A 10,812-nucleotide genomic window follows, 5' to 3' on the forward strand; every position below is an offset into this window, starting at 1 on the left:
GTCTCTCAAGTAGCGATCATTACAGGCGTGTAGCACCACACCAAGCTATTTTTTTTTTTTTTTGAGACGGAGTTTCGCTCTTGTTACCCGGGCTGGAGTGCAATGGCGCGATCTCGGCTCACCGCAACCTCCGCCTCCTGGGTTCAGGCAATTCTCCTGCCTCAGCCTCCTGAGTAGCTGGGACTACAGGCACGCGCCACCATGCCCAGCTGATTTTTTTGTAGCTTTAGTAGAGACAGGGTTTCACCATGTTGACCAGAATGGTCTCGATCTCTTGACCTCGTGATCCACCCGCCTTGGCCTCCCAAAGTACTGAGATTACAAGTGTGAGCCATGGTGCCTGACCTAATTTTTGTATTTTCAGTAGAGACATGGTTTTGCCATGTTAGTCAGGCTAGTCTTGAACTCCTGGCCTTAAGTACTCTGCCCACCTCTGCCTCCCAGAGTGCTGGGATTACAGGTATGAGCCCCCATGGCGAGCTAGGAAGTGTTAAGAAGGGAGTTTTTGGCATCATCAATGGGCTAGTGGGATAGAGAGTAGGGACATGGGCTAGGTTTACAGTTAGGGTCATGCACTGTGTGACTGATGCATTTTAACACAGTGCTTCTCAAATTTAACGTGCCTGGGAGATCTGGTTAAGAGGATGGCCTTAAATCAGTAAGTCAAGCCTGAGATCTGAGAATTTGTGCTTTAACTCTAGAAGCATGCTGATGCTGCTGATGCATGAACCACACTTGGACAAACAAGGCTCTAAAGCAGACCCCTTTGAGTACTGACTCTTTTAGGACTAATAATAATAATATATGCTCCTCACCACAGAAAACTATTGCAAAGATTAAGTAACTTTGCAATAACTCATCATTCCCTATTATTTGCATTTTGTGATGAGAACACTAAAGCTCCGAGGGATTGGCTAGCTTGCTTATGAGCACACATTGCAAACAGGAAAGTCAGAGTGTGACTGCAGAGTCCCAGAGTTCACCCATGTGACTGTTTTGCTGCCTTGCCTGTTTCTAACGTGTAGCTTGCTGCTTGACCTAGTTTGCAGAGAGAGTCTTAGCCTCTGGTTTTACCGTCCGTAACATGAAGGGAGGCTGCATATAGAGCCTCGCAAATGGTAGCTGCTACTGTTGTCATTAAGCCTTGATGAGTTTTCTGCCTTGAAACTCCTCCTTTTACCAGGATTAAAAATATACCAACCACACACGCCCTTTTATCACTCACACAGCACTTCATGTATGCTATTAGATTCCATCCCTGTATTTATTGTCCACGTGGGGCAGGTGTAGCTACAACCTTTTTTTTTTTTTTTTTTTTTTTTTGAGACGGAGTCTCACTCTGTCACCCAGGCTGGAGTGCAATGGCGCCATCTCAGCTCACTGCAACCTCTGCCTCTGGAGTTCAAGCGATTCTCCGGCCTCGACCTCCCGAGTATCTGAGACTACAGGCACCCGCCACCATGCCCAACTAATTTTTGTATTTTTAGTATAGGCAGGATTTCGCAATATTGGCCAGGCTGGTCTCAAACTCCTAACCTCAGGTGATCTGCCTGACTCAGCCTCCCAAAGTGCCGGGATTACAGGCGTAAGCCACCACGCCCAGCTGGCTACTCCCATTTTATACACAAGGAAGAGAAAGCTCAGAAATGTTGGGTGACCTCATCAACTGATCTAGAGAAGACCTTAAACATTTTCTCCAGTTCGTTGCCTTTTAGGCTGCTTAGCTTAATTTGCTTTTAGCAATGAAGTCTCCTTTTCAACCAAAGTCCCATAGGAAGTCCAGGTTGTAAAGCAGAGAAAAGCAGAAGGCTCTGTTGGAAACAGGGCTCAAGGGGTGAATCCTGGTCCATTTAGCCTCTGTAGGGCTTCCCATTTCCAGAGCCCTCAGAGGGAAGGGTCCAAGGAGCTCTGTTTGGAAAGTCCCCATCCAAGTCAACACTCCCCCTGGACAAGTGAGGAACAGGCCCCCAAAAATGAGGTGCCTTAGCCAAAATCAGACAGCAGGTACATGGCCCCACTAAGGCCTGCCTCTTGGACTCCAGAGACCAAGCCCAGAATCCAAAATAAATAACCTGGGCAGGAAAAAGGACCACACTCCTCACTTGCCTGACTGTTCACTGAGGTATGTTTGATAAGTGGTCACTCCGGTCTTGCACTCCCACCTGTGGGGCCAAATTCAATGCTCCGCTCACTAATCTCATAATTTTCCAGATGCTCCTTTCCTTACACCCTGATTGAGGGGAGGAGTGCAAGTCTTTTTATTTCCCAGATATTGTGAAATAAAATATACATAAAAAAAACTGCCTAACTACATCTATGCCAAGAAATAGAATGTTGTCTGGACCCTAAAAGCCTCCAGGTGCTCCTGCCTGCCACTCTGTCTCCCAGGGTCCAAGCTTCACCAGGCCTTCAGAGAGGGCACAACCTTACTTCTATCTGCATCACCTGTTTCCACAGCCCTCCACACAACAGCTCCACGTTGTCTGTTTTGAACCTTATAGAAATGGAATCACACTCTACGCATGCTTTTGTGATTCTCGTACCCACGTTATGTTTGTAAGATTCATCTCTCTTGTGAGGTGCAGCTGGCCGTAATTCATTCATTTTTTTCTGAAAGGAGCATCGTGTTGTGTGCAGATATGTGATGTACGAATTCAGTCTTCTGTGATGGGTGCTTGGGTTGTTTCCAGTAGAGGCTATTGTGAACAATGCTGCTCCACATCTTTTTTGCAGGGAGATTTGCTCTCATGTTATCCAGGGAGAGTGAGACTAAAGGAAGGAAAGAACTCTCAGAGAAGAGGCAGCCAAGCCCCAGCCTCTGGGGTGAGAAAGGCACGTTGGTCTTTCAATTTCCCCAACACTCTATACCCCAAGCCTGTCAAGGCCAAGGACGTAGTCAACAATATAGGCATTTCCAAGGTTTTATTGTAAAACAGAGCTGAGGTCACAGGAAGTAGGGAACTTTGCACCTAACATATACAGCACTCATTCGCTGAGTGCCTGCCAAGAGTGAGGCTAGGTACTCGGCCCTGCAGGGAACTCAGACACACACAAGTCATGCTCCCTGCTCTGCAGAGCTCCCAGCCTAGTGGTGAAGACAGGCAGAGCCACAGCCATCTTTCATACAAGTCTTCAAGTGCCAGAAGCACTACAGTGTCGAGGAGCAATTCATTCTTTCCGGCAGAGGAGGAAAGAACTCCTAGGAGCCACATTTGCTCAGAGCCTTTGGAGTTGATAGGAGGTAAAGTACTGCGGGCAGCTGTAAAAAATCTGGAGTGGAGATGGAGCTCAGAGCCTGGGCAGCAGTGCCTGGACAGAGGAGTCCAGATTATGGAAGTGTTTTAAAAGGCGAAAAAATACATACATATATATATATATATATATATATATATGGGGCCAACGTGGTATCGTAATTTATAATTTTTACAAGTTTGGACATTACAAAAAGATGAATAAAAGGGAAAAGCTACCATCTACTTTTACCATCATTTCATATATGCAGGAACATTTTAAGCTCTCAGCCTCTCCCAGAAAGAACATCGTCTCCAAAGGAAGGGCTCTCCTTCATGTGGACTGAAAAAAATCATGAAATCCTTAATTTTCATTTTCTACAAACCCTTAGAAAACCTTCCTCATGGACTGGCATTTGTTTGTAAAACAGGGTGTGGGAGCCACTTGGTGGGGGGTCAGCAAGTGGCCTGATGGATCTGGGGCATGGGTATGTGGAGTGAGGGAGGAGAGCAGAGGGAGTCCAGGCCGGGCGGGTGGTTGGGGTTTGATCCTGGACGCAGAGGTGATACGGAAGGGCTTTGCACAGGGGCTGCTGCGCTCTGATTCACACTTTAGAAAGACTATTCTGGAAGCAGCATGGAGGCTGGTCAGTTGAAGAGGCTGGAGGCAGAGTCCTGTGACTGAACTCTGGTGACTCCTTCTCAGGGTCCACCCTGCAGTGGCCGCTCCTCAGTGCCCCCTCAGCCAGGAACTCTGGGGCAGGGGGACTGGCAGTTCCTGCAGTCCTTGCCATGCTAGGATGGGAACAGGCAGGTCTGGGCAGTACTACTCATCCTCCTGGAAGTAGAACTTGGTGACCATGACGTCTTCGTTGGGCTTATTGGTGAGGCTGACAGGCTGGTCGGCTTCCATCGCCGTGCAGAGGAACCAGCCCCGGCAGGCAGCAGACTCAAAACTGGTGGTGGGGCCGCTGTCTGAGCGGATGAAGGTGAAACGCTCATCCTGCTTTTTGTTCTTGCTCAGGTCAGTGATGTCAACTGCCTGGAAATCAAGAGATGGGCAGGTGAGACCTAGGAAGTCCTATGCTGCCTCCCTCTCCACCCACACTGTGACATGGCCCTCTGGACAGCCCAGAGTTAGCACTGCAAAAAGGCTGTACCCTAAAAGCCCCAGATACTCCTGCCTGCCACTTTGTGGGACCCTGAGGCCCAGGTTTTTCAGGACAGCAAAGACGCAAAGAGGCTGTCCCACTGTCACACCTTGACTTGGGAAATCTAGCCACTTTGGCCTCGGAGCAGTAAGTCTGGTAAATACACGGCACCGTCAGCAGAAGCCAAGGCCTGTAGAGTTGGTGTTCTGCCAGCGTTTGAGCCTCTGAGGAGATGGGATGGTGGTGTGTTACATGCAATGTCCTAGCCATCCCCCCTCCTCACAGAACAGGCAGTCACCCTCCACAACAGTGTTCCTGTCTACTGGCGAAGAATATGACAGTGCCACAGTATGGCCACTCATGTTGAGGTTAAGGTTGCATCCAACGAGCCCCTGAGACAAAGCCATCTTTTCCCAGGGCTTGATGTCATGTTATATTTAAACCCATTAACATAACATGAGATCAAGGAGCACAGGGCCCTGGGTGGGGCACCAACTAATCAATGTGATTGGAAGAGAAAGGTCCTGAGGATGGGCTTTGCTAGAAGAGGGCAGGTCCAAGAGGGTTAGGGGTCCTTGAGCAAGGGGGTAGCACAGAGAATCAGGTCCTGTGGTAGACCGTTACAGTGGTGGCTCCTGGTGACCGTGCCACCAGGTGTTCACACGCTTATGCAGTCCCTCTCACAAGGGGCTAGACTTAGCCACGTGACTGGCTTTGGCCAATAGGATGATGCAAGCAGAAGTTTAATAAGCGCCCGCACATTGAGGCTTGTCCTTTTGGAATAATCCCTTTTGGAAGTCAGCCGCCATGCTGTAAGGAAGCCCAAGTTGACTCTTGAACACTGAGAGATCACATGGAAAGAGATCCTGGAGAATGAGAGACCACTGTTGATGCCCAGGACACTCTCTGCTGAATGCAGCTGCCAAAGTGACCCCAGCAAGTTCCACCATGTGGAACAGAACTACCCACCTAATCCTGGTCAACCCATAGAATCATAAGAACAAACTGTGGTTGTTTTAAGCCACTGTGCGTTGGGGTGATTTGATATCCAAAACAGGGTTTTACCTCCAGCTGGAGTCTGGTCTCATCACCAGTCTTGACACAGGACAGGCACATCTTCCCTCCATGGATTCCCAAGAACAGAGCATGAGGCTCAATGGGTACCACATCTATCTTTTCTGAGGAAGAACAGAGGGAGAGTCAGGTTAATAGAAGAGGAGGCAGCAATAGTGAAGAGACCCTGGGTGTTTTTCTGTCTCCTCTGTTCCCCCAAAACTAAAATCCCAAGGTTAGAAGGGTAGAGAGCCCTCATCTTCCTGGTCTGCAACTAAACAGAAGATTAAACCAAGCACATTATCCAGTTACTTCTAGTGGCCTGAGTCTCCTAGATTTTGTTCCATGTGATTTCCATCCTTCCCTCATTTTCCCCAGGATACCTGTGCTCCAGGTCGATAGGTGTGCTGCCAAGGGGCAGGGTAAATGGCACAAGGCTATGAGTGGGGCTCCACAGGACCCTGGGGATCTCTGAACCTCCTCTTTCCCTAAGAGGCATCCATGCTGTCATGTAACAATAAAAATCTCAGCCTCCCCATGCTTCAGTGTGTTCATCAGGAGAACTACCAAGAGAGGTACCACTTTCAGAGCGAGGCAGCAGAGGCAGAACAAGGGAAGAGGGAAGGTGGGCGGGTGGAGGTAATACCATTCTACGACACCAAACACGGGAGTGAAAACATCCTAGAAGGCTGGAGCTAAAAGAATCGCACATCCTGTTGTCCCACTGGCATCCCACTAAAGGGAAAGCTGAGGAACAGAGCGGATGAAGCTTCTTAAAGTTCATCCAGCTTGTTTAAAGCATGAATCAGAATATGGCAGAGTATGGTATCCAGGAATAAGAGACTACGTCCAGCCTTATACATGGTGGATTAATTTGGGATTGGGTTAGTGTTTGAACAACATAGGAACATGGAAGCTTTCATAGGCACCAGAGGAAAGGAAGGGTCAACCTTGCCTTCTGGTATCTGCCCTTCCCAGCTGTGGCCCTGGGACCACTGTGCCTATATGCATTGACCCCTGACCGAGACTCTACCTCTCCACATCCACTTCCGGCTGCCCTCATATATGCCCGTTAGTGGCCAGGCCCTCCCAGCTTCAAACTTGAATACAAAGACCCAGCAAGGATTAGGGCGTTGCACCCAGGGTCTGTGCAGGCAGGCCATGCTGCTGCAGACCGAGGGGCAAGGTGACCCGATGACCACACACATTGGCTTTCCTGGCGACCACTCACCTTCTAAATAGACATTCTGTCCTTGCAGGTATCCAGCAACTAGTTGGTTGTTCCTCAGGTAGAAGGTCTTCTGGTTAATATCCCAGATTCTGAAAAGGCACAGGACTCCACTGCAGTGCACAGCTGCCATGTGCCCAGCCTTGCACTTGGCACCTTCCTGTGTTCCCCAGAACTTGTCAAATTTGCATCTAACTCTTCCAGGGGTATGGTATTTTAATATACCCATGGCATGCACAGATAAGAAGACTGAGGCTGGCGTTGGTTAAGAGGCAGGCCCAATGCTCTCAACTGGTGAGCAGTGAGCACGTATTTGACCCCCCTCCTCACTTGCTTCCCATCTTCGATTCCCAGGGAAGGCACTTCTGTTTCAACAAAGCATGCTATAGAACAGCAACTTCCAAAAGAACTTTCTGGGAGGCAAAATGTCCTATAGCTGCACTGCCCAATAGGGTGGCCACGAGCCACGTGTGGCTATTGAGCTCTTGATATGGGTGGTGTGACCAAGGGTCTGGATTTTAAATTTTCTTCTATTTTCACTCATTTAAGTGTAAATTTAAATAGCCACCTGAGACTAGTGGCTACCACAGCACCTAGTTAGAAGTTTCCAGAGACAGAGCACCTTGCAGCTAACTCACTCTGAGTTTTGGACCAGGAAGGTCTGTCCCTAGAGCCTTTCCTCCATTAGCTGGTAACCTGCTCAGAGTCCTGCAGGGCCAGCTGCCCTTGGGAACAAGCCGGCTTCCTCTCTAGCTCAGCCAGTGACCTGTTTCTGGGTCCCAATCCTTTCTTCTCGGTAAAGGGCCTCTCTGATTGAGAGCAGGGCTCAGACCTGTGAGATGTAGTAAACAGAGCCCCAGCCAGCGTGACCTGGGACCTGCGCCTCATCTCCTCACCTGTGAAGTGTGGCTAACTGCACCCACTTCATCAAGTGGCTCTGAAGAGCCCACGCACTGGTTGAGCGGTGGCTGAGCAAACCAAAGTGCTTTGCACATGTGAGCATTGGCCCGTTTGTGATTATCCTAGTTTCCAGATTTAGCCTCAGTCTGGAAGGATTAAACACTGCCTCCTGAGGCCTCCAAGGGGATGTCCTGGAGCTTCTAGCTGATCAGAGCTGGCAGAGGCAACCCAGGGAAGCAGACAGTACCCATGTGTGGAAGGAAGAGGCCTGTCACTCATACACCCATAGAGCTCGACCTGCAGCCTCGGCCCAGACAAACAGAAAAATCAAAAGGGGGGAAAAAAGCCAACCCAACATGATTTCGCTGCTGGAATGTCACATGGCAGAGGACACGCATAGCAGCCCTATCATTTCTGTCAGCATCACCTCTTTACAATAGTGATGATCTCACAAAGCCCCAATTCCATTTTCAAATCACAGTGGTTTTCAGGATCTTTACAATGCACAGAATACTGTTACGCTATTATCTGTGCATCTAATTTTCACAACAACCCTGTAAAGCACACAGGGAGTTATTGTGAATCTCATGTCACAGATGGGGAAACCAAGGCCCCTGGAGAGTGGGACCTTCCAACGTGTCAGTGCAGACAGGCATTGCCCACATCAGTCTGGGCCTTTCGGCTGTGCCCTGCCCCTGGTGCCCCTCTCTGCTTCTCTGGCAGCACATTCAGCCAGGCCTAAATCCCAGCCTCACTCCTTGGCATGCATTTATTACTAATTGAGTTGCTGAGCCTCTGGGAAAGTAAGCCAGCCCTCCGGTCGTACTATTCACATCTGGGATATTTTGAAATACAAGCCCTGAAGCCCACACATGCAACAGCCTTCTTCTTGAATAATGGACATCCTCTCCAGCCCAAATTCCGTTCTCAGGCCCTACAGGGCCTGGCAGCCCCAGACAGCTGTGATGTGTTTCCAGTCTCCAGCTGATCCACCCTCACTTCCTCCTCCTCAGGGTAGCCTTACCTGAAGGCTTGCATCTTGCAGGGTCTTTTCCCACAGGGGCGGCCAACTGTTTCTGAATGGAACAGGAAGAGGAGGAGAGAGATTAGGTGACTGCGGAGGCCCCTGCAGATTTCCATTCTGTGACTGTAGCAAGGCAGTGGACTGCCATTGTGGGGCCGGAGTTGCGGTTTATAAAGAAATAGTCACTCACCCAAGCTAGGCGACTGCCACCCTGTCGCACTCTGAGAAGCGGAAATACCCTCCTCAAATTTCCAAAAAGAGAAACCCTGCTGTTGTCACTTTCAACCCCGCTAAGTGTCGCAATGGAGTGTTGTAACTGATTCCCTCCCCTTTTTCCCCTGTGCAATTTCCCCAAAATTGAGATTTCTATTTCCCCTTCATTGAGTTCCCGGGAAGAAGAGCACAATGAAAACCAGATCCCCTACTGCGCCTGACAGGTACCCAGAGTCTTGTTTGTTGACTTTTTAAAAAAACAGATTTGCGCAGAAAGGTCCCTTTTTCACAATAAAGTGGTAGGGATCCCCACACACGGGGCAGTCTCGTGTTACTTTGTGTTCTTTGAAGGATGGACAGCCTCGGACCTTGGACCATAGATTGGCAAACATTCCGTAAAGGATGAGATAGTAAATATTTTAGGTTTCGTGGGTCACGATCACTCAGCTCAGCTTGCTGTTTCACAAAAGGACATTGGCAATGCATAAATCAATAAGCCTAGCTGTGTTCCAATACAACTTTATTTACAAAAGCAGAGCATGGACCAAATTTGGCCTGAGTCTGCCGACCCCTGCTGTAAAGTGAGTTCTTCCTGAGAGGTGCTTTGAAACCAACTCTTTTCCCATTATCTTACATCTTTAAAGTTATGGTCGGGACGATGGCATAACCTCAGCACTTGGACAGGGATGGGTCTAAATTCAACTTCTGCCACTTTGCCATGTGCCACCCGTGTGACCTCGAACAAGCGATTTCATTAGTTGGGTCTCTCTCTTCACTTTCAGAATGAGGGTGATCATGTCATCTTCACAGATGGAAGGAAGGAAGGAATAGGGAGAGAGAGAGGAAATAGGTACAGGGAGGAAAAGGAGCACTTCTGGACCATAGTGGGCTCTGATACATATTAACTTCCTTCCTTACAATTTTTTTTTTTTTTTTCAGATGGAGTCTTGCTCTATCACCCAGGCTAGAGTGCAGTGGTGTGATCTTGGCTCACTGTAACCTCCGCCTCCCAGGTTCAAGCAATTCTCCTGCCTCAGCCTCCTGAGTAGCTGGGACTACAGGCACATGCCACCACGCCTGGCTAATCTTTCGTATTTTTATAGAGATGGGGTTTCAGCATATTGGCCAGGCTGGTCTTGAACTCTCCTGACCTCATGATCCATCCACCTTGGCCTCCCAAAGTTCTGGGATTACAGGCATGAGCCACTGTGCCCGGATCCTTCCTTAAAATATTCTAGACAATTAGGAAAAAGGTAAGCATGCTCCTATTTTATGTGTAGGAAAAGGTTGAAGAGAGTTTCTGCATGATCTACGGGATCGACAATGCCGGTGCAGAAACACAGGCTGTAGTGTTTTAGAGCTGGATGGGAACTTGGCAATCATCGTGTCCCAACCTGGCATTGTTTTCAAGAAGACTCAGAAATACTTAGACAAAAAAGCAATCTGTCCAAGGCCATACAGCTTGCTGATGGCAAAGGTATGCAGAGAAATCTAGGCCTTCTAACCTCTAGCCCCCCGCACTTGATTATTAACAAATGCTTCAGAAATATTAAACCCTAATATTCAACACACTCTGGAAGTGGCAAATAAGTAGACAGGTTCATATACATCACCTCCTTCAGCTAGTCCTCACAAAAACAAACAAACAAACCAATGAAATGGTTCCTTGGCCTTAAAGGAAGACACTATTTCTCTGACGTGTTTCAAAAAGGATGGGTAAGCTAAGGAGGGTGGCTCACACTGGTAATCCCAGCACTTTGGGAGGCCACGGTGGGTGCATCATCTGAGGTCAGGAGTTCAAGACCAGCCTGGCCAACACAGTGAAACCCCATCTCTACTAAAAATATAAAAATTAGCCAGGTATGATAGTGTGTACCTGTATTCCCAGCTACTTGGGAGGCTGATGCAGGAGACTCACTTGAACCCAGGAGGTGGAGGTTACAGTGAGCCAAGATTATGCCACTGCACTCCAGTCTGGGCGACAGAGTAAAACTCCGTCTCCAAAAAAAAAAA

At 48.7% G+C, this 10,812-nt stretch overlaps 1 protein-coding gene across 4 annotated transcripts in view; it reads right to left on the reverse strand.

Annotated features, from left to right (window-relative positions):
* Window positions 1–2,905: 2,905 nt before the first annotated feature.
* The window catches only part of IL1RN (interleukin 1 receptor antagonist), a 34,329-nt gene continuing 26,422 nt past the window's right edge, over window positions 2,906–10,812 (reverse strand). The window contains exons 6-10 of one of the 4 annotated variants that reach the window (XR_001831207.1): window positions 8,587–8,638; window positions 6,666–6,754; window positions 5,447–5,559; window positions 3,478–4,272; window positions 2,906–3,309 (exon numbers count right to left, since the gene is read on the reverse strand). Coding sequence is in view for 3 of the 4 variants with exons in the window: in XM_017549804.2 (XP_017405293.1) it covers window positions 4,057–4,272; window positions 5,447–5,559; window positions 6,666–6,754; window positions 8,587–8,702 (534 nt within the window). In the remaining variant the exon portion in view is untranslated. The other 3 variants (XM_017549806.2, XM_017549805.2, XM_017549804.2) reach the window with 3 other exon arrangements.

Source organism: Cebus imitator, unplaced genomic scaffold, assembly GCF_001604975.1.
Source record: "Cebus imitator isolate Cc_AM_T3 unplaced genomic scaffold, Cebus_imitator-1.0 Scaffold222, whole genome shotgun sequence".
NCBI classification, from domain to species: Eukaryota; Metazoa; Chordata; class Mammalia; order Primates; family Cebidae; genus Cebus; species Cebus imitator.